The 25180-nt window shown below is 41.4% G+C and overlaps 1 protein-coding gene across 1 annotated transcript in view; it reads left to right on the top strand.

Annotated features, from left to right (window-relative positions):
• LOC143987804 (olfactory receptor 8D1-like) overlaps nucleotides 1-24385 on the top strand; it is a 43905-nt gene extending 19520 nt beyond the window's left edge. The window contains exon 2 of the mRNA XM_077486849.1: nucleotides 23311-24385. Coding sequence (XP_077342975.1) covers nucleotides 23311-24265 — 955 coding nt within the window. The 3' untranslated portion in view covers nucleotides 24266-24385. The remainder of the gene's footprint in view (nucleotides 1-23310) is intronic.
• The last annotated feature ends 795 nt before the right edge of the window (nucleotides 24386-25180 follow it).

Raw genomic sequence — 25180 nt, forward strand, 5'->3', positions numbered from 1 at the left:
TTGTGGACAGATAGCGGTCCTTACAGAACAGCAGACTGTACCGCACTCAAGCCTATGTACCGTAGCACCCTATACCAAGTTACCAGTCCTTATAAGAACTTTTGTGGACCAAGCAGGTTGTGTATTAGTGTTTAGCAGACTGTACGTCAGTCCCTATACCGCTGAAGGACTGCTGCAGTATAGGGCAGCGGTCAGCAGTGGTGCACCTCAACCCTATCTATTGTGGACCGATAGCGGTCCTTACAGAACAGCAGACTGTACCGCACTCAAGCCTATGTACCGTAGCACCCTAGACAGACCAAGTTACCAGTCCTGATAAAGAGCTTTGTGGAACAAGTGAGTTGTGAATGTTTAGCAGACTGCAGCAGAAGGGCAGCAGTCAAGTATAATATTCTTTCTATATTTGGAAGAAAGAATATTATACGTGTACAAGCCTATTACCGTACCACTGATACCAGTCCTGAAAAGAACCTTTGTGGAACTAATAGTAACAGCAAGTCTTTAAACTGACCCTCACTGCCTGACAACACTGCTTCCTTCCTGTCCCTATACAAAGTGGCAAAAAACAGTAGACTAGAACGATTAGTGGTTATGAAACAGCTCTTTTGTGGACCTGATAGTAACAGCTAATGATGAAAGACTAATCTTGCTGTCCCTGTAGCACACACCGCCCTTTCCCTTTCTCTAAACTGACAAAAGACACTCAGGCTGCTGCAAGAATCAGTAGCACAGCAAACCTATAAACACCTAACACCTATACCAGTCCTGAAAAGAACTTTTGTGTACCAAATAGCTAGTGGTTTATCTCTCCCTACTCCACACAGGAACCTTTCCCTATAGTAACAGAAGAAAGAATGTAAAATGGCCACCGGATCGGGTGTATTTATAGGTTAGGGGGAATGTCCAAGTGTGCATGTGCTGTCATGTCTCAATTGGCTGTCCTGTACCACATGATAAACGTGTCACCAAAGGTTAAAGTTCTTTTACACATTAAACACGTAAGTCCGCCGGGGCAAACGACGGGAAAAGGCGTGCGAACGTGCGGACCGTGAACGACCGAAATTCGCCGCGAAACGACCGCCGGGCGAAACGTTCGTCCATCACTAGTGTTGAAAATATTTTTATTGAACATTTCAAATGAAAACAATAAGACAGTAACCGTCATGAGGCAAAAACAAGCAGGAACAGTAACAGGATTACATTCACGGGCGTCCGGCTAATGACTATCAGCCACAGTCGGCCCCGTCGGAAAGTTTAAAGCTTTGTGTTATGGTCTTTAACTTTTGCTCTATGGTTTTTGGTTCATAGTTCTCCCAGTGTCCCCTCTTAGTACCTCCTGGATGTCACTGGTTTTCGTGTACTTATTTTTTACTTATTAATGTTCTTTGTATAGTTCTGCTCTCGGAAGTGCTCTCCTATAAGTCTAGGGTAGAGAGGCAGAGCTATGACACTCTAAGCTCCTGGTGCCCAACCTGTGGCCCAGGGGCCGCATGTGGCCCTTTGGTATATGATTTGCGGCCCATTGATTAGGATAATAGCAGTGATGTCTACTAGCCTCATGTACCATTTTCCCAGTTTCTTTTTGGCTTCTGCAGCATATCCCCAACCAACAATGTAACCTGTCCTCACTCTCTGACCCTCATTTCCTCTATTAGGTCTGCAGTTTCTGATAGTCTTCTCAGGTATTACATATATTGAACATTATGTGTGGCCCTTTAATGATGTTGAGCCCCTTTAGCTCATGAGTTGACAACCACTGCTATACGCTCAGAGGAAGTGGCTTAAATTACACTAGGCATCGTTCAGCTTGGAAGATGAGCCATTCAGCATTGCAGGATGGGTGAGTCTGGGCTTTAACTACCTCCTTTGCCTATACGGCAGGCGGGATCCCCTCTCATTCTGGGACAACGTCATATGACATTGACCCAATCTCACCACTCTCGCGCCCCCCTGCGGAGGTGTGTATTGCATTGACCTGGGACACTGCCCGACCCCATTTTTTGGTAAAGAGTCGATGACAAGGCTCTTTACCCATCTGATCAGCTATGTCCAATAACCAAGGAAGTGCCCATTATAGGCTCGTCTCACACTGATAATGTGTGAGGAGAGGAGTGCCGATCAGCGGCATCTCCTCCCAGGGAAACTATACAGATAATCAGTACCCTGATTATAAGTACATCCCCAACATTTCCCAGCAGTGATGCTAATTTCTGCCCATTAGTGATGCCAATCTGTGCCCATCAGTTATGCAAGTCAGTGCTGCATTTTAATGCCCATTAGTGCCACCTATCAGTGCATCAGCGTGGCATGTTAGTGCCTCCTCATCAGTACCTTCTCATCAGTGCCCTTCAGTGCCACCTCATCAGCACACATCAGTGAAGAAGAAAAATGACTTATTTAGAAAATTTTCTAACAAAAACTAAGATACAATTTTTTTTCCCAAATTTTTGGTCTTTTTTTGTTTTCTTTAGAAAAAAATGAAAATGATGATTAAATACCACCAAAAGAAAGCTTGATTTGTGTGAAAAAAATGATAAAAATGTCATATGGGTACAGTGCTGCATGATGGGTGCAGTGTTGTCATTCAAAGTGTGACAACGTTAAAGGTGGAAATTGGTCTGGGCAGGAAGGGGGTAAAAGTGCCCGGTATTAAAGCAGTTAAACAAATAGAAATAATATTTTTTTATGAATACATAAGGGCTGTAAAGTTTTTTGTTTTTTTAAATCAGAAAGGGATTTTTATTTTATAAAATTATAAAAAAGTACAAAAAACGGATCAAAAATACACCTCCGGTAGTATATACATTAAATTGGTAATTATACATTTCAGAAATTAAACCAGTATACAGTATCTGTATATCACAGCTAGGTATATACTCTACAACTTCAATATAGGGTTCATTATTAACATATTCTATAAAAACATAAAACTGAAATAAAACTAAAACTAACTTATAAAGTATGTGCTATCCTTCAAGCAAGATCTGGTATATGGTACAGCTGACCGTTCTACCGCAGTGTCTACCACCATTCTACAATCATTAATCTTAAAGATTTGCAGCTGGGGTCTCCACAACCCGCTTTCCTACATCTGGAGTAATCTATCACAGACTAACTGAGGCGGATGGGACTCTAGCCATTCCTGCCAGATTTTGGTGAGTTTGCTATACGCACTCCTATGCTGATATGCATTTTTCTCTCTAATCAATATACCATTAACTTGTTGTATCCATTGGTGTGACATAGGTGCCTGAGGTGAGAGCCAATGCCGCACCAGTATCAGTTTTCTAGCTAGATAAAATAGTCTAGTTAAGGCAATATATGTAGCAGGAGTATATAATTCCTCTTCCAGGCCCCAAGCAAACAAGTGACAGGGCTCAGTTGTAGCTGTAACTGATAAATACTAGTGATAACCCTGACAGCTTCCGGACAGTAATTTATAATTTCTAGACATGTGCAATTCGTTTTGTTCCAAATTAGCTTTTTAATGAATTTTGACAAATCAGAAATATCCAAATTAACGAAATCTCGTTTAACCAACTTTCCCAAATATTCATAAAATTTGAAAATTCGTAAATTCAAAAAAATTTGTAAATTCGTAAATTGAAAATCTTAAATAATAACTAATTAATAATAACTATTACTAACTATTAAATTATAGGTATTGTCATTTCCTTTCAACTTTGGCTGTTGGTGAATTATTCGAAATAACGAATGTTGCATCTGAACAAATGGAATGGAATAAATTAATAGTAAATAATAATAAAAAGGTTTTGGATAATTCTTTTGGATAAATTTGTATTTGCTACGTTCACTAACAGGCAAATTTGAAAGGAAATTCCAATACCTATTATTTAATAGTTAGTAATAGTTATTATTAGTAAGTTATTATTTCAGATTTTCGATTTTTCTGGTTTTCGGATTTTCTCATTTCCGAAAATTCGAATTTACAAATTTTTTAGAATTTGCACATTTTTTACGAATTGCAGTCATAATGAATGACCTGAAAAACATAATGAATGACCTGAAAAAAAAATGAATGAAAGGAAAACTAACACATTTTTAGGCAGTACACATGTCTACTAATTTTGGACATTTCCAGAGCAGATGTATTAGAGCAGTGGTCATCCACCCTGTCCTCAGGGCCCACTAACAGGCCAGGTTTGCAAGATAACTGGAATACATCACAGGTGATATCATTTGATACTCAGTGATTGCAGTATTCTAGTCTGCATCTCCCCAAGGTAATACATAAATCCTGGCCTGTTAGTGGGCCCTGAGGACAGGGTTGATGACCACTGTATTAGAGAGTCTAGGTGTAATTGACATTTTGGACACAAGGGGGAATACTTCCTCCCCCACGTATGCAGCTGAATAGGAGTTCTGTAAACATGATGGAGGATAAATAAATGCGATAGTTTCTGTGCTGCCGATACCGACACCAACAGATCTGCAGCCAGAATTTGTATCCAACTATCCCCATCGATAGGGCCAATATCTGATTCCCATTTTGCCCTGCTAGGTAACAAATCTGGGGCCTCTATATGAGATAGCAAACAGGCATATATATATGGAAGATAATGCCCTTTTTGTTTGCAATAAGCGAAAACCGAGTGGAGAATATCAGACTCAGCTAAATGCACGATTGAGTGTCAGCATCCTCATGGCATGTCTCATTTGTAAGTACATGTAGTAGCTATTAAGTAGTAGAGGGAACTCCTGTCGCAATTGGTCAAAAGTTTTCATGGTTGACCCATCAAACAATTGCGATTGAGATATTTAATTCCAGGCACCATCCATATTGAATGACTTGGAATTTTTGCTAATTCAGGGTATGATCTATTACGCCAAATAAGGGTACATTCCAAAAAAACTGTTATGTCCATTCTCTTCTTAAGCTCCTTCCAACGTTTAATAAGTAGCTGCACAGTTGGGCAATCTGGCGAAACCCCCGGGAGCTCCATTTCCATTTGGGACATTGCCGAATACTCCACAAGGGATTTAATCAACAAGGTCCTGGAGGGGTCCAATGTCCCCAGCAAGTCCCATCCAGAAAGGTGCTGCAACTGTGCAGCCAGAAAGTATGTAAAGCAGGGGTCTCAAACTGGCGGCCCTCCAGTGGTTGCAAAACTACAAGTCCCATGAGGCATTGCAAGGCTGATAGTTACAAGCATGACTCACACAGGCAGAGGCATGAAGGCACTTGTAATTTTGCAACAGCTGGAGGGCCGCCAGTTTGAGACCCCTGATGTAAAGGAATGAGGAACAGCCTGTCCACCCTGGTCCTTGGGGTACTGTAGTGTAGCTAGTTTAATACGGGCCATCACATTTTTCCATATTACAGTGCCTTGCGAAAGTATTCAGCCCCCTTGAACTTTTCAACCTTTTGCCACATTTCAGGCTTCAAACATAAAGATATACAATTTTTATTTTTTGTGAAGAATCACCAACAAGTGGGACACAATTGTGAAGTGGAACGAAATCTATTGGATTTTTTAAACTTTTTTAACTAATAAAAAAATGAAAAGTGGGGCGTGCAAAATGATTCGGCCCCCTTGCGTTAATACTTTGTAGAGCCACCTTTTGCTGCGATTACAGCTGCAAGTCGCTTGGGGTATGTCTCTATCAGTTTTGCACATCGAGAGACTGAAATTCTTGCCCATTCTTCCTTGCAAAACAGCTCGAGCTCAGTGAGGTTGGATGGAGAGCGTTTGTGAACAGCAGTTTTCAGCTCTCTCCACAGATTCTCAATTGGATTCAGGTCTGGACTTTGACTTGGCCATTCTAACACCTGGATACGTTTATTTGTGAACCATTCCTTTGTAGATTTTGCTGTATGTTTGGGATCATTGTCTTGTTGGAAGATAAATCTCCATCCCAGTTTCAGGTCTTTTGCAGACTCCAACAGGTTTTCATCCAGAATAGTCCTGTATTTGGCTGCATCCATCTTCCCCTCAATTTTAACCATCTTCCCTATCCCATGCCACCACCATGTTTGACAGTGGGGATGGTGTGTTGAGGGTGATGAGCTGTGTTGCTTTTACGCCAAACATATTGTTTTGCATTGTGGGATTTTGGTTTCATCTGACCAGAGCACCTTCTTCCACATGTTTGGTGTGTCTCCCAGGTGGCTTGTGGCAAACTTTAGATAAGACTTTTTATGGATATCTTTGAGAAATGTCTTTCTTCTTGCCACTCTTCCATAAAGGCCAGATTTGTGCAGTGTATGACTGATTGTTGTCCTATGGACAGACTCTCCCACCTCAGCTGTAGTTCTCTGCAGTTCATCCAGAGTGATCATGGGCCTCTTGGCTGCATCTCTGATCAGTCTTCTCCTTGTCTGAGCTGAAAGTTTAGAGGGACGGCCAGGTCTTGGTAGATTTGCAGTGGTCTGATACTCCTTCCATTTCAAAATGATCACTTGCACAGTGCTCCTTGGGATGTTTAAAGCTTGGGAAATCTTTTTGTATCCAAATCCGGCTTTAAACTTCTCCACAACAGTATTACGGACCTGCCTGGTGTGTTCCTTGGTCTTCATGATGCTCTCTGCGCTTTCAACAGAACCCTGAGACTATCACAGAGCAGGTGCATTTATACAGAGACTTGATTACACACAGGTGGATTCTATTTATCACCATCAGTCATTTAGGACAACATTGGATCATTCAGAGATCCTCGCTGAACTTCTGGAGTGAGTTTGCTGCACTGAAAGTAAAGGGGCCGAATAATTTTGCACGCCCCACTTTTCAGTTTTTTATTTCCTCAAAAACTTTAAATTATCTAATAGATTTCGTTTCACTTCACAATTGTGTCCTACTTGTTGGTGATTCTTCACAAAAATTTAAAATTGTATATCTTTATGTTTGAAGCCTGAAATGTGGCAAAAGGTTGAAAAGTTCAAGGGGGCCGAATACTTTCGCAAGGCACTGTAACACTCTGTATTGGGAATCTATGCAGTCAAACCAATAATGGGGTTTCCACACTGGAGCATTATGCAGGATATGCAGTGATTGGGGAGCCCATACCATTTACCACCAATACGATTACCCCTGCCCGTAACCGATAAAGGTAATTTACACCAACTAGTAGGCTTGTGCAATTTGTTTCGTAACGAATCAAAATTCGGCCGAATTTTACATCTTTTGGACATTCGAATGCATCGGAATGTCCGAATAAAAAAATAACGAATTACAACGAATATGAAAGAAATTATAGCGGATATAACGAATGAATTCGACATGATTTGGTAATTCTTTAAAGATCTAATGAAACAAAAGGTCAGCTCAAAGTAAATCTTATAGTCCAATTAGCTGATTAATTTTGTGCCGGAGGTTGGATTACTGGCAAAGTGCATTCCTGAGAACTGAGTGAGAAGGGTGTTTTATTGTATTTGAGCCGAGGAGAAGAGACGTTGTCATTGTGTGTGTTAAAAGATTCAATAAACAAACAACTTTGCAAACTACAAATCATTATCACGAATGTATATACATACATAAATATCGAATTTCAACGAATGCGAACGAAATTATAGCATATATAACAAATGAATTTGAAATGATTCGAGATTCAGTATAACGAATATCGACACTCTACGAATAATAATGAATTATCCAAAAACGTATTAACGTAACATAAGGAATATAACAGAACGAAATGATGTATTTTACGAATGACAACGAACCAAAACTAAACAAAATTTTCTGTTGTACACAAGTCTACCAACTAGCACACTTGTGCTTAAACTTCTGCAGAATAAAAAAAAAGGAGATTAAGGTCTGGTGTGACCTCTCTGACACCTCCATCCCTAATTATGCACAGAAAAGACAAGAGAAATAGCCCTGGGACTTTAGATGACGTGAGAGAGGTTTAGCCAAAGTTCACAGCGAACACTGAGACAAAATCATTTTATTTGTTTCAAAATGTTATGTAACGGAGTGGCAACAACAATGATTGTGAGTTACCCGGCATAATAGCCAATGCACACAACACAGAGGAAAGTAAATATACAAAGATTTATTTCAAGTGTTATACATCAATGAGCAACAATAAAACTTGACCGTTGCTAGGTCAGTAAATACACATACACAATAAGAAAAGAAAATGTCCATACATATAGACAGGTAAGTATGTAAATGTAATGCAGACATCAATAATACCCAGCATGTACTGGCGTAAAACAAGCATCAATAAAGCCCTACGCATTTCGCAAGACCCTGCTCGCTTCTTCAGGGGCAGATGCATGAATGTTGTATCGAATGGCTGAGATAAATCGCCAAACGCTGGATATCAAGATGGTGGTCATGTAGTGCATCCAACTCAGGAGCTGAGAAGGCGGAACAAACAAAAGCCACAACAGGGGAACATTTGGAGGATCAGCACGGTCTGGATAGGGGTGTTTCTCACTATGGTCTCCACTTAGCCCCTTAAAATCATGTCTAGAAAATATCTCAATGGAGTGAATATCCAATGGTTATCAGTTTGTTCTTAGAGATGTGACCGCTCTATCCAATCATCAAGTTGTGAATCAGAATCCCAGCCATGCTGAACGTCCAGATATACCCACAAGGGCGCGAAGGCTACGCCCTCAGCATCATGTATGGGCAGTGACGCATGGGCGTCCATAAGACGTGCACTGATGCCCGAAAAAGGTAATTTACACCAACCAGCACACTTGTGCTTAAACTTCTGCAGAATGGGTTTAAGATTCAAATTATTTTAGTCTCCAGTATCCCCCCCCATCACTACAATCCCTAAATGTTTGAAAGAGTGGACTACATTCCGCTGTAAAGTTTAATATTTGGTTGGAGTTCTACTTTTTCTTTACAGTCATTTGCTTGTATTGAACATTTGCTCATACAGTAAATCCCCAAAGTTCTTGTTTTCTTCCCATTACACAGTCTACATTTAGCAATGTGAGCTCTGCGTTACTAACCAGCTTCTCTTTGGAGATTTTATATTTACATCTACAGAGACCTTTCATCTCACCTGTAAGATTATAAAACAGAAACTCCCCACTAAAAAAAGCACAATGGATTTATTTGTGCAGGTAAGTGATATCCCGTTCCTCTGATGGACATATTCCCCTCCTTTCTTATTATTCTAAATGGATTCTGAAATTTTGCTTAAACATAAAACATTATTTTTTATTTTTAACTTTTTTTTAATCTTTTTTTATTTAAAATATAACCTTCTTCAAGAAAACATCTGGGCTGCTATTGCCAAACTTTCTTTCTAAAAATACTAGTTGTCTGGGTTTTATGTCAGTCCAATGGGCCTGGTTTACAAAACCTTATGTGGGTATGCCGGCACTTCTGTCTCAGACAACCAGATCAGATCTTCACAGTATTCAATCATATCTAAATCCAAGAACAAAAATGCAAGATATTGTAGCTTACATATTAATGGACTTAGCGGCAGCATTCATTTTCATTAGCAGGCCGCGTACACACTATCAGAAATGCTGCCAGCAAAAGTCAGATGAGAGCTTTTGGTCAGAAATTCCGACCGTGTGTACGCTCCATCTGACTTTTGCTGGCAGAATTCCAGGCAGCAAAAGATTGAGAGCAGGTTCTCTATTTTTCGGTCAGAAAAAGTTCCTATCCGAAAATGCATTTGTCTGTATGCAATTCGGACACACAAAAAAATCACGCATGCTTGGACACAATTTGACACATGCTTGGAAGCATTGAACTTAATTGTCTCGGCTCATCGTAGGGTTGTACATCACCGCGTTCTTGACGGTTGAATGTTCCGAGAACTTTTGTGTGACTGTGTGCATGCAAGGCAAGCTTGAGCAGAATTTCGTCGGAAAAACCATCCAAGTTTTTTCTCATGGAAATTCCGGTCCTGTGTACACAGCATAAGACTTTTTTCTTTAATGCCCGATTCCACCAGTAACTCACTTCAGGGTCAATTAATAAAAAAATATCTGGAATTTGCCCAACCAAAATACATTTTCATTGTAATTTGTGTAAGGTTTATTTCCTACAATCATCCGCTCCATCTGGTGGCCATAATGTTGCATTTTCCTGAAATACCTCAATACCTGAAAATACTGCACTATGGCCACTAGATGGCGCTGACATTCATAGAAAATACACCTATTAGATAAAATATGGTGAATATTTGTTAAAGCTGGGCAAAGCTTGAGACATTCACCCAGAGATGTTTTTATTTTTATGTTCAGTCTAAGGTTATTGTTTTTTATATATATATATATATATATATATATATATATATATATATATATATATATACATAGACTGGTAATGCAGAAGTGAAATACACATATCAAAAAAAGCAACAATTCTCAAAACTATAGGAAACACTGCAATATAAACATGTACATGATATTCTTCTTATAACGGACCACCGTTACACCTTTATAATAAGGATTAGTTCTAATACTAAAAAAGGGAATTAACCATTACAGAAGAATATCTATTACAGAATGCAGTGAATCAAACAGCATTCAATGCTTGTCTTAAGAGGGAAAGTGGATACATCATTGCCTCTTAGCCCAGGCCAGAATACTTTAATCTTTAGCATCCATCATCTAATACAGAAAGGGTGTTCGTCAGTGGCGGGTGGTGGTAATTTTTTTTGGGGGAGGGCAGCAAACCGTGCACAGCCAGCCAACCCCCCAACAGTCAGGTCACCAGCATCCCCCCCAGCCGCAACACTTACCCTGGGCGACCGGCTTCCTCTGTGTCTCCTCTCCACCCTCCTCCTTCTGGCAGCCAGCGTAGCTTCTCCTTTCAGCCAATCAGAAAACAGGTCTCAGGACCCGTTTACTGATTGACCTGGGAGGAGCATTAGAGTGACACTAGCGAATATTCATTTTCTTGTGTCGGACAACTGGGTGGGCAGTGCTCTGCACCCCGAGCCCACCATATTTTGAAGCCTATTAAAGCCTTTGGCTCGAATCACGTGCTTAACAAAAGAACACCCACACCATTGGAATCCATGTATCTGGTGGATGCGCCCATTATGGATGCGCTGCCACTGGTGCACATGACAAAAAAAAACAAGGATAAAACTGAAAAAGAAAAAAGCAAAGAAGGAAAAAAAATAACAATAAATAAAAATAGTAAATCAAAATAAAAATAGTAATTAAAAATGAATAAATAAAATAAAAGCTGCCAGGAGTGGACTACCAGACGCTGCCTCACCCAACACAATCTTGGGCCAAGTTCAGGTCCTACAGTTGTCCAGCAAGAGAATTTTGGCCATACTCTACTGTTCTGTATCTATGGAAGAGCAGCATTGTCACACTAGGCTGTTCTGATTTGGATTGCATACACCACCTTCTGTCCTTATTTTCATTACACAGGGAGGAAGTGTTCTTTACACCACATAAGATAGAGCAGCTGATAAATCTGATCGCATTGTTTGCGATTTCAGTTTAGTGCACGGGAAGTTACAAGGGCATCAGCATTGTGGCAGGATCAACAGGTATTTTTCTATACGTACAAAAACTTTACTTGTCTGAAAAAGTGCAAATGAATGCAGTGGGGACTGGAAAGTTGCAATATATTGTATTTTGGGCTTAAATATCCCTAACTATGTGCAGTAAATTTACTAAGAAGTATGATTTTCTGTGGCATAAGCATCCAAGTAAATGAAAGTACCCGGGACAAAGGGTGCAATGCCTAAAATAAAAATATGATTTTCTTTAATCCTTTGGGGTCTGTCTGATCTGTTAGTGAATTTTCATGCATATCCCATGTAGGAACTGCATTGCACATATGTACTGATATATACTGATAATAAATTGAACTGTAAAAAAATAAATAAACTAGAAGCCATAGAGCGCGCTGCGTTGGGGCATCAAAGTCTTCAGTCACAGATATACTTGCTTTGGCTGTAGCCAAACCATATATAAAATTTCTGCCTCTGAACAGTTTCCTAATAATAAATACCCATGCATAGCCATTTCTTTAAAGATTTGACCCTGCAATGCAAGCCTATCATAGAGATTTACACTTCTCATTAGTTAACCACTTCAGCTCTGTGCCAATTCTTTCACTTCTCACGTCTATATATATGTAAAAAAATCGACTTTTTTTTTTTTGCTATAAAATTATTTAGAACACCCAAACATTATATATGGATTCTTTAAAGAGGACCTGGAGAATAAAATGGTGGGTGCTGCCATTTTTTATGTCACACGGTATTTGCACAGCCATTTTTCAAGCACAATTTTTAATTTTAGTGAATTGTAATGCACAAAAGCACAATATAATACCTAACTGTTTAGTAAAATATAAAAGATGCTGTCACACATAAAGTAAATAGATACCTAACATGTCACACTTTAAAATTGTGCATTGCTCATAGAATGGCACTAAATAATGGTATTTAAAGGTCTCCATAGGCAACGCTTTTAAGGTCTTTACAGGTTACCAGTTTAGAGTTACAGCGGAAGTCTGTTGCCAGAATTATTGCTCTTGCTTTAACATTTGAGGCGATGCATGAAGTCACCTTTCTGTGCGAGCCTGGTGGGCAGGGCAGGACTTACCATTGGGCTTGACTGGGCTCAAGCCCATGGGCCTCGCTCAATAGGGGGCCCAGCGGGCCCTGCCGAGATACATAGCCGAGTGTACTCGGTGTGGCTCCACTCAGTCATGCCCAGTCCCGCCCTATGATGGACATAATACAGGGACCGGGTCTGACTGTGAGCCGAGCCAAGTACACTCAGCTACTCTCGGCTCCACTTGGGACTGCGAGAGGACCCGAGAGCCACTGAGAGCTGCCAAGAGCCGCCAAGAGGACCCGAGAGCCACTGAGAGGACCCGAGAGCCGCCGAGGTCCACCGAGATACACAGGACACTGTATCTCGGTGGCGCCATTTTTAAACTTCAAGACTGCAATGACAAGGCTGCAATGACACTGGACAAGGCTGCAGATGGATGGACAAGGCTGCAGATGGACACTGATAAGGCTGCATTGATGGACATTTAAATGTACGTTTTTTTCCTTAAACTTCCCTCCTAAAATTGGGGTGCATGTTATACGACCGGCGCGTGTTATACACCGATAAATACGGTAATGTATAGAAGGTAGGGCCCGAAAGTGACTCAAGCCCAGGGGCCCCCACCACCCTAAGTCCTGCCCTGCTGGTGGGAGGTTGGGTGCTTTAAATTTGTATCCACCTAGCGGGTCATAGACAACTATAAAAACTGTATTGCTATCCCCCCCATAGGATACACTTGGTAGATTGGGTTCTTTGTTCCTTTGCCCTGGCTCAGTGAAGGACCCTCTGACAAAAACAGAATATTGCACCACAATGACGAGTACAAATGTAAATATCCTGCACATATTACAGTTCAGTATCAGGAAGCAAACACCAGACTGGTTATGGATAAAGAAATGTGTTGTATTGTAATATGTACATATAGGAACAAGTAAAGCGTAGGTCAAACACAATTCTGTATACAAAGAAATTACTGTATTGTAGTAGTTTAGAGCAGCCCTTTTCAACCAAGGTGTCTAGAGGTTTCTAAAGGGGTGTCTTGGCAAAATGCCTAACAATTGCACCAAAATTGTATACAAGCCTACAACCTTCTTGAGGATACTGAGCAATGGAGAAAAACTGAGAGAGAAGAGAAACATTGGAATACTTGTCAGTATCAATTTGCAAAAGTGTATTTGCTTTGGAAACATATACCGTATCACATCTAATGTTGGTTGTTCTACTTGTGTGGATATTGCTGTTTAATGCAAAAATATTCGAATAGGTTTTACATTTTAGAATGAGATGCCTCAAGACTGTCCAAAATGTTTAAAGGGTGCCAAAGATTTCCCATAATTTTAAAAGTTGCCTTGACTGAAATTTTTTGGAGAAACACTGCTTTAGAGTAACAATCTACAGGATTAGATTAAGCTATATCTAATTATCTGCAAATTAGAGTTAAGCAATACAATAGATGACAGTAATGGCAATGGTGATCATTACTGTCAATGTTCCTGTGACCAGTAGGCTATACTACTTTGAGTGCACTCTGAATGACTACACGAAGACCCAGACCTTCCTACAGAGGTACCTCTTGCTAGCTCATTGACTCCCACAACATATCTTCTCTTCTGAAACATATGGCAGTCTCTAAGCCCTTGTACACACGGTCGAAGAATCCGTCGGAATGTATCCTATCGGACCGTGTTGTCGGATAATCCGACTGTGTGTGGTATGCATCAGACTGATTCCGTCGGACCCAATTTTCCAACTTGTTGGAAATATTTTCCAACTTGTTGGAAATATTTTCCGACCAACTGGTTCGATCGGACATACTCCGATTATGTGTAGAGAATTTTGATCGGACCAAGTGCCACGCATGCTCAGATCAAATTGCTACATCAAAGCTATTGGCTACTAGCCTGAACGTAGTCCCATCATAACAAAATTGCGTCATCACGTTCTGAATGATCGGATTTTTCGACAACTTAGTCCGACCGTGTGTATGCAACAGTTTCGGACAAGATCCGACGAACAAAATCCGACGGACAAAATCCAACGGATTTGGTTGTCGAAATCTCCGACCATGTGTGCAGGGGCTAAGAGTGTAGATGGCCCCAACCAGTCCTTGTAGGCATCTTCTTCCTCACTACTTTCCCCTTCATCTGCATCTGGTGATAGAGACCGAGGTTTAGATGCTGGGTGTTGCTTTTGAGAAACAGTCTGATCAGGCTTTAAAATTGTTTTTTGAGCTATACGGACTGCTTCTGCTAGTGGCATTAATGGACCTATTCTTCCTTCTTGGGAAAATTTGCTATACCAGCAATCTGGGTAACTTCTTACAGATGACATAGGGCTGGGACTTCCACCAATCAGCTAACTTTCTTTCCCAGGGACACCCAGATTTCTTAGCAGTACTCAGTCACTGAGTTGCAAGTCCTACACTCTTACTCTCAGATCAAAGTTTATCTTATTTTGCTGAACCCTGAGCCTTCTTCAATGCTAAATTCAGTTTCTTCCTAAAATGATCTAATACCCCTTGTTGGATGTTGCAGAGGTTCATTCCAAAAACTAGCCAAATGCTAGGTCAACGGGCAGCCGGGCTTCTTTCCGAACATGAACATGAGTAAATCATGTACCCGGGACATCGAACTCAGTGCTGTTGTAAGCCAATACCACAGCTGAAATATGTCTACTCTAATGTTGATTCTTTTCATTGGTAAGCAAGCATATATAAAAGAATGGGGTTGAACCATTCTGGTTGGGAGTCCCTTTGTGGGTGAACGGTCACAGTAGTATTTTGGGATCTCTGCAACTGAGATTACAATGGCTTCAGCCCCTGCTGTTCCTCTGGCACAATGATCTACTGCTTGGCATAAGGCTTGTATTCTTTCTGACGTTAGTTGTGTCCACTCTTCCGGAGGAGTCTCAGGGTTGTATGGCCTTTTTGTAAAGTGGTAACACAGCAGAGGAGGGTGATATGGCGCTCGCTGGGAATCCCAAAAATATATTGTAGTGTAATCACAAAATGTTAGTGTAAAAAAGTTGTTAGTATAAAAAATTGATCGTCTTAATGTAGCCAAAGTATATCAATTTTTGTGTGAGTTTTAGGTATATCCACACACCAGTATCCTCAATGAGAAGTTCAGGGTCTTTGTGGATCATCAAAGTAGTCCGCGAGGGGAATCAGCAGTACGGGCTGTACCCTAAAGGGCTGCCAGTCTTAAAGCAAGAAGTAGCTCTAGGAAACAATGAAATAGAGAAAGAGACGGCGCCCTCTAAGTGCAGCAATAAAGATGCTCAAATTTATTAAAAATGGTTAAAAAACACTCACATTAAATTAGTGGTGTACAGGCACATCAGTTAAATAATGTTTCATCCGTATGTCCATGGGGGCGACTCGCAGGGCTGTAAGGCAGGGTTTCCGGCATCTGACTTTATTTGACCGATGGTTGGTGTTTTGGTCTATTCCATGTATTGCCTCGGAATGGTCAGAGCAATCGGGGTAGTGCTGGTAGCTGTGGTGCCTTTAGTCCGGTGTTCAGGGAGTCGGTGTCCTCAGGAGACGGGCTAGGTAAAGCGGCGCTTCGGAGCATGCATGCTCCTTCATCAGGCTTCAGACAAAGTGTATGTGATGGAGGCAAATTTAAGGGATAAGTGGGAGGGGCAGGGAGAGGCGGGTGGTAACTGAGCTACATTGTATTTAGTACATAGGATCATGCAGTGAATTGGTAAGGCAACTGTGTGGAATAATGAACTGCAGAGCGTGCAGGGGGTGTGTGAATAATGAACTGCAGAGCGTGCAGGGAAGTGTGTCAGGCACGCCGAGGTGCGGCGTGTCTATAGCGGTGGCGCGTCGAGTGAGGGGGGTTGCCATAGCGACGCGTCATGCGTACTGGCCGGCGGGGATTCCCTGTGCGGCATGTGCGTCATTAGGAGACGTGGGGGAAAGGAGAGAGGGTTGTCATGGAGGCAGAGCATGCGCAGTAGCCGGGAAATGAGCGAGAACGACGGAGCGGGGACAGGGAAAAGTCCGTCCGTGCGGGACATGCGCAGTGGCAGCTAAAGAGACCGAAGCTGTGACAGAGAAGAGAAGAACTCAAGAAAGAAGGAAAGAAAGAGGAAACTAGAAAGTAGATGGACAAGGAAATATCAAAAGGTGTTCAGTCATATGGGGGATATGGTGAAAAAAACTAAAAACGGTAAAATAATAAAATATAATAAGATATTGATAAAAAATTATTAAAAATGGAAATAAAAATAAAAATACTAATAGGAAGTAAGAAAGTATAAATAGTGGGAGGATATAAATAAATGATAAAAAATAATAATAATAAATAATAAATAATAAAAATAAATAATAATAATATGGGATAAAATAAAAAGTTGAGGGAAAAAGGGGGGGGAGGGAAGGTAGGGGAATGATGACGTAGGGTGGGAGTGCGCATGTGACACCATAGGTGTGCGAGAGAGGATATCCTTACAATGGACATTAAAAGGATACTGCGCAAAGAAAGAACACCTTATAAAAACACCTTCTAAAAATGCACTAGACCTCGTAAGAATACAAACGTAAGGCTCCATATTAGTATAAACATAAATAATGAATTGTATACAGACATATATGAAACATATACATACATGCATGCATACATACACACATACGGTCTAAACACAAATCAAAAAGGATGCATATAAAAACAAGGGGTGAAAAAAAGAACAAAAGGAAGGCAATAAATAATTAATTAGGTACATGCTTTTCATAAGAGGATGTTGATTTCGATTCCCTCATTGAGCCCCCCAGGGGTTAGGGTGTCTAATTTATAAATCCAATAATTTTCTCTTTCGCACAAGCGTTTATATCTTTCAGCGGTTGGAAATGATGAAGGAATGGATTCTATTACCCAAACACGTAGACCCAAGGTAGATTGTTCATGATATTCCTTGAAGTGTCTGGGGACACTGTGTTTATCTTTACCCCTCTCAATTAGGTTGCGATGCTCACCGATTCGTTTAGTATCATTACACATATATACTAATAATCCTTTTGCCGCTAATATAATTTTTTACGGTCGGTACATAGACGACATAGTCATCATTTGGGACGGCCCTGAAGGCCTCATCCTACCCTTTGTCCACCACTGTAACAACAACGACATGGGCCTATCTTTCACCTCCGTCACAGACAGTGACACCTTGGCGTTCTTAGATCTAGAACTGTTCCATAAAAACAACACAATCTGCGCCCGAAACTATACTAAACCCACTTCCGGAAACCCCTACTTACATTTTGACAGTTGCCACCACCCAAGATGGCTAAAAAATATCCCTAAAAGCCAATTCTGTCGCCTTAAACATAACTGCACATTAAAACAAGATTACATTTCTCATAGCCGAACTCTGATAAAAAAATTTAAAGATAAAGGTTACCCTGACCAGACAGTCAATGATGCCTATTCATACTATCTAGACAGTTTCACCCACGAGACAAGTCCTCATATATCACCCTCTGCTAATACTGCTAATACTCCGAACACCAACACTGTCCAGCCGACAAGATTTGTCACTAAATTCCATAACAGATTCAAGACCATGGAAAAAATCATTAAAAGACATTGGCCCATCTTACAGGAAGACCCCCATCTTAAACACAGCTTAAGCGATAAACCAATTATTACCTACAGACGGGCCAAAAACATCAAATCACAAATAGCACCCAGTAAAATAAGAAACTCCGGTCCCCCAGCTAATACCCTTACGACCTTTTTCGATATTAAAGGGATGTACCAATGTAAAAAACCCTTATGCCTTACCTGTGCCCACGTCAACCATAAACAAAAAAATTTTGTTCATAAGGGCAAACTATACCCCATCCCCGAATTCTTTAATTGTGGTTCTAAGTACGTAGTGTATTGCCTCACCTGTCCCTGCGGCCTACTATATGTAGGCCGCACTATACGTGCACTTCGGAAACGAATCGGTGAGCATCGCAACCTAATTGAGAGGGGTAAAGATAAACACAGTGTCCCCAGACACTTCAAGGAATATCATGAACAATTGTTTTCGCTCATTTCCCGGCTACTGCGCATGCTCTGCCTCCATGACAACCCTCTCTCCTTTCCCCCACGTCTCCTAATGACGCACATGCCGCACAGGGAATCCCCGCCAGCCAGTACGCTATGACAACCCCTCTCACTCGGCGCGCCACCGCTTTAGACACGCCGCACCTCGGCGTGCCTGACACACTTCCCTGCACGCTCTGCAGTTCATTATTCACACACCCCCTGCACGCTCTGCAGTTCATTATTCCACACAGTTGCCTTACCAATTCACTGCATGATCCTATGTACTAAATACAATGTAGCTCAGTTACCACCCGCCTCTCCCTGCCCCTCCCACTTATCCCTTAAATTTGCCTCCATCACATACACTTTGTCTGAAGCCTGATGAAGGAGCATGCATGCTCCGAAGCGCCACTTTACCTAGCCCGTCTCCTGAGGACACCGACTCCCTGAACACCGGACTAAAGGCACCACAGCTACCAGCACTACCCCGATTGCTCTGACCATTCCGAGGCAATACATGGAATAGACCAAAACACCAACCATCGGTCAAATAAAGTCAGATGCCGGAAACCCTGCCTTACAGCCCTGCGAGTCGCCCCCATGGACATACGGATGAAACATTATATACCTGATGTGCCTGTACACCACTAATTTAATGTGAGTGTTTTTTAACCATTTTTAATAAATTTGAGCATCTTTATTGCTGCACTTAGAGGGCGCCGTCTCTTTCTCTATTTCATTGTATGGCCTTTTTGACAAGGCATCAACACCTCTGTTCCCTTCCCCTGGGCAATACTTCAGGCTGAAGCAGAACAGCTTCCAAATACATGTGGTCAGTGGCCACTCCCTCAGCATAGACCACATGTCCGAGGTAAGTGACAGAAGGCTGGTAGAACTGGAACTTCTTTAGAGACAGCTGCACCCCAATCACAAAGTCTTTGCAGCACTTTCTCTAGACCCTCCTCGTGTTCCTCAAGGGTTTTATGAAAATGTTGATGTCATCTACATACACCAACACTTCAATCAAATTAATGTCTCCCGCTGTACATTTCATCAGATTTTAAAAAGTGGCTGGGGCTCCTAATAGAACTTGAGGCATTCTATCAAATTCATAGAATGTCAGTGGGCAGATAAATTCTGTCTTCTCATTGTTTTCTGGGTGTATTGGAACTTAATAGAACTCATTCTTCAAATCCAGCACACTGAACGACCTTACCTTGGACAGGCATTGATTAGCCTCTTCTATCCATAGGGTAGTGTGCTGATTGTGAATAGTCCTCTGGTTGAGTGTTTGGTAGTCAATACACATTCTTAGGGAACCGTTCTTTTTCATCACTACCACTATAGGCGAGGCATAAAGACTTTGTGAATTTCAAATGGTGTCCATTTGCTTCAACTCTGCCAGTTGTTCATGAAGGTCTTCCAGATCACCCAGCGGGCTTGTCTTTCTGAAGGAAAATCCTGTATTGGGCACTCTTTGCATATGAAAGTAATTTTTGGAGAATATCTCCCACCATCTCAAGGGCTGGACTTTGGCTCTTTCCCTCCATTCAGGTGGAAGTGGGGTGTTCTGGAGTTAGACGCTCTATACTTGGACTTCACATGTGACATGCCAGTTACAAGCACAGTTGCATGCACACAGGCTCAGACTAAGGAGTTAGAACAAGAAAGCGTATCACCACAGCATCGTACTGAGGATACTGTTACAATACTAGGTGCCACGTTCCGAAATTATATGAAAAGAGAAAACCAACAAGATGGCTTGGACTTTATAGGCACAAAGAATGTCATAATATATTAAAAATGTATTTATTATTTATAGAAAATGAATATATAGAAAACTCTGCCTGATTGCCACGCCAACCTTAGCAGCCGCCAAGATGGAATCCACAACCAGTCTCCTTACACTAACCGGATGACTGACCCCTCCGACTTCATATGAACATCAGCACCTGGTGGGGCAGTACCATTTCCTCTTTATATAACTACACAGGGATTTTTCTGATGGGGTATTAGTGAGGATGGGATCCTCTTTTCTGATACCATTCCGATACCAATTCAAGGCGGTAGCAAGGCATTATATGGCTGGCAGATGCTAAACTCTCATAGTGATATACTTTTTATATATACTACTTCGCAAACTTGTCTCCATGAAGCTCCTGAAGAAGCGCAAGTCGTGTAACAAGTAGAGCTCCACCATTTGTTTGACTCAGTTGCAAGTGTAGACCTCAAGTTAATAACTTGCTGAATCATTGTATTATGAAAATTGGTGTTATCATCACTATTTCTTGTTATTAATACTATACGGTCCTTCTATGTTTTAACCTTGCATTCTGCAATTATATTCTACAATCCTGAGACATGGCTATTTGTTAGTGTTTTTAATAAATTTTCTATATATAATACATTAATTAATATATTATGATGTTCTTTGTGCCTATAAAGTCTAAGCCCTCTTGTTGGTTTTCTCTTTTCAGTCTAAGGAGTGTATTTTTAGAATGTATTGCTAATAACTTGAAACAGGGGAGGCATTTAAGGGTTTCAGGATACTCAATAGCAGCAATCCATAGAAGGATACATTTCTCAGCAGGAATTTGTAAAGCAGCAGGCACACACTAAAGTCCCAACATCAGGTCTTAAGCTGGCCATACAGCATACAATTTTCTTGTACAATATCCTTTAGATTTGCCTGTAACTATGTAGTGCAATGGCCTGCCTTACTTGATACAAATTTATATGTTTTTTGGTAAATCCACAGGAAAATTGTTCAAGAAAAGTGTATAATGTATGGCACGCTTTACTCACAATGTCCCAGGAGCTATCTGTCACCCAGCTTCCACAGGTAGATCCTCAGTGAGAAGGATAATCGATGATTCTCCAGACCTGGATTTCAAAGCTGTGCCCTCCAGCAAAAATCCTTTAAGCAATCCTCTCCAGGCCCTCAATCCAAGCCCTGTTGGGGCGCAGACTGCAATTCATGTCTCTTTCTGAGGAGAGCCACCTTCTGGACATCTCCTTCCATGGATTGGCTGGAGCATAATAAATATTCATACTGAACATTTGACTCTACCTGCCCTATATTTTGGAAGCTTCTACCAGAAGCAGATGGTAAAAAGCATACACATAGCTTAGGAAGTCATGATTAGAAAAAAATAATGGATCACTGATCCACTGGCTACAGTGAAGCCAACAACTGAATTTACTCAACATCCTAGCTAAAGGAAAGCGCTAAAAAAAGTTCTAGATGCTGGATACTAACAGTTAGATTCTATTTTTGTGCAGTCAGTATATGTTGATGCTTTTTAATCTACCTGAACGAGGCAGCTCCAAATAAATAAGGCGCTGAACATAATCCACAAAAAAGAAGCATGGAGTAAGAAATTTTTTATTTTTTTTGTCCAACTGTTCTTATTCTACATCCCAACATGTCTCAGGGCTTCTAAAATGTCCTCTTCATTAGGACTTTTCTGATTGATTAACCTCCCTAGTGGTGATCCCGAGTCTGGCTCGGGTTGGGATTTTAGTTCCACAAGCGGTAACCTCGAGCCAGACTCGGGATTACATTGCTGGATGCAGGGGAGGACACGGAAAAGTTACTTACCTTGTCCCCTGGATCCAGCGATGTCCTCCACGCTGTGTGATCGAGCTGTCCTCCGCTCGATTCACACAATGCCGAGTGCCGCCGAGCTCCGTTCCCTGCGACGTTACGGCGCATGGGAGCGGAGATCGGCGCCAAATTCAAAAAAGTAAAAGTACACAAAACACACACAGTACTGAAATCTTACAGATTACAGTACTGTATAAAAAATACACACACCCTTTGTCCTTATTGGTCTGTGCAGTGCCCTGCATGCACTTTTATATTATAAATACAGTTTTTTATGGCTGGAATTTGGAGATTGTCCATAGCAACCAGAAAGTGTCCCTTTTTCAGTGTTTTAGGATTTGATTACATTATTGAATATTTTTTATTATTATTTATTATATTATAAACTTTATCATACCCGGGATGTCTGCTAGACTCTGGTTTGAACAGATTTAAGAGAGTTATTCCTAAGAATTACAGGACTACAATATAAAACGCCAAATTTCCATGCAAAATAATTGTACCTCTTTCAGCACCTAAAAACAGAACGAATCATACCGCCAGGGAGGTTAAAGGAATCACGCAAAAATTTCTATTTACAGTTAGAATCTGCTTATTTTAACCAATTTCACTTATTCTTACAGGTATGTTTACCGTGTCAACAACTTTATTTATGGCACATACAGATATGAGACCTGGGAGCGTGAGGGTGCAATGGAGGCTGGCACCATCAAAGCACAAGTCCAGCCCAAGGTATTACCAACACACCATGTTCAGATAAACAGACAAGACACTTGTATGTCACCAACAGAAAACAGCAACATTTCAAGGCCATTAAGGGCCTATTCCTCAGGTAGTAGTGGGGGGAAGAGGCCCTTAGTGGCCAGGAAGCATCACTGCTTTCTGTTGGTGATATTAAAGCGTCATGTCTGATTATCTGAACATGGTGTGCTAATGATATCTTGGACTGGACTTACAGTACATTCTGTACTTTCATATAAATCCCTGCCCTCAAGTAGCTTAAAATTTAATGTCCCCATGGTTCATAAAGAAAAGAAAAAGAGTTTTACACAAGCAGCTTGTTTCAGGAGCCTCTCCACATTGATAGGGAGTCTAACTCTTCTGTGTTCTATACAAGACAAAAAAAAAAATGTTTGCTATAAATACGCCTTTACTCACAAAGTCTGTTGGTTTTCTTCTTCCAGATGTCAGACCTCTCAAGATGTGGATGTGTGGAACCACACCCCGATTGAATATTTCATTATCAAAGGCATTACTGATGCTCCGGGGCTCCAGGCCTTGGTTTTCCTTTTTGCTCTGTTCATCTATCTGATTACAGTTACTGGTAACATGTCTATCCTCTTCCTGGTCTGCCTGGATACTAGTCTTCACACCCCAATGTACTTCTTCTTGGGCAACTTGTCCTTCCTTGATGTGTTTTGTCTGACAATCACCCTTCATAAAATCCTTTTGTCCTACGTGTCTGGAGATAAAACTGTTTCTTTTGCCAACTGCATGTCACAAATGTATATCTTTTCTACTTTGACTTGCAGCGAGCTCCTTATACTGACAGCCATGGGTTATGATCGTTACGTTGCCATTTGCAACCCCTTGCTCTACCACATCATCATGAACAGCAGAGTTTGTGTTCTCTTGGCCATCATTTGTTGGGTTTTGGGTTTTGTAGAAGTTATACCTCACATGTGGGCAATATCTCGATTCTCGTGCTACAAGTCAAATGAGATTAATCATTACTTCTGTGACATCTTGCCAATCATGAAACTATCCTGCAGTGACACCACCCTGTTGAAGCTCATAATATTCATTGAGGGGCTCTTGGTAGTAAGCTTTACCCCCTTCCTCCTTACCTTCATCTCCTACGTCTTCATCATAGCTACCATACTTAGGATACATTCAAGCACTGGAAGACGCAAAGCCTTCTACACTTGTTCGTCACACCTCACTGTTGTTATAATTCTGTACGTGAGTCTCGTCTGCCAGTATCTAAGGCCAAAGTCAACTGACACCTTGGACTCCAACAAACTGTTCTCTTTGTTTAACACAGCTGCAGTACCTGTCCTCAATCCGTTTATCTACAGCTTGAAAAATAAAGATGTGAAGTCAGCGGCAAGAAGGCAATTGAAGTGGTTAATGCAGTAAGCAAAGTGTTATAAATGTATACTGGGGTAATAGTATATGGAACAGGAGCAGAGTCAGCTGTGACTAGATCTCAGTTCCAAGAAGTAATGTAACAAAACTGTAAGTTGAAGTGCCACACCACTGCTGTCAGATTCAGATATACGATTTTACTCTAGTTAAAATTAGGGAGTAGTGATGGACGAACTTCCGACGGGACGTTTCGCGAACGCGAAATGCGAACGGACCCAAACGTTCGCGAAACAGAACGTTCGCCGCGGGCCCCATTGACTTCAATGGGAGGCGAACTTTGCAAACCTTCATGTCGAATTTGCGGCCACGTGGTAATTATTAGGGGGTAAAACGTAGTCCCACCATCTGGACAATGACATAATACATGTATGAGGTGAATTTGGGATCGATAACTACAAGCATTTTTATTTTATTTGGGAAATTGTTCTAACAATTCAGGACTATGGAGCTAATGAAGGCAATGGAGGAGAGGGAAGGTCAGGGACCAGGGTAGGCAAAGAAGAGGGTGCAGGAGATGATCACCAGCAGCGTGACATACCGGAATGACACATGCACCGTGATAGAGGCATCTGACAGCAGCACCGTAATACAGAGCACTGACAGCAGCACCGTGACATACAGCGCTGACAGCAGCACCGTGACATACAGCGCTGACAGCAGCACCGTGACATACAGCGCTGACAGCAGCACCGTGACATACAGCGCTGACAGCAGCACCGTGACATACAGCGCTGACAGCAGCACCGTGACATACAGCGCTGACAGCAGCACCGTGACATACAGCGCTGACAGCAGCACCGTGACATACAGCGCTGACAGCAGCACCGTGACATACAGCGCTGACAGCAGCACCGTGACATACAGCGCTGACAGCAGCACCGTGACATACAGCGCTGACAGCAGCAC

This window comes from Lithobates pipiens, unplaced genomic scaffold, assembly GCF_037356315.1.
Source record: "Lithobates pipiens isolate NorthernLeopardFrog02 unplaced genomic scaffold, aLitPip1_a1.2 Scaffold_1, whole genome shotgun sequence".
NCBI classification, from domain to species: domain Eukaryota; kingdom Metazoa; phylum Chordata; class Amphibia; order Anura; family Ranidae; genus Lithobates; species Lithobates pipiens.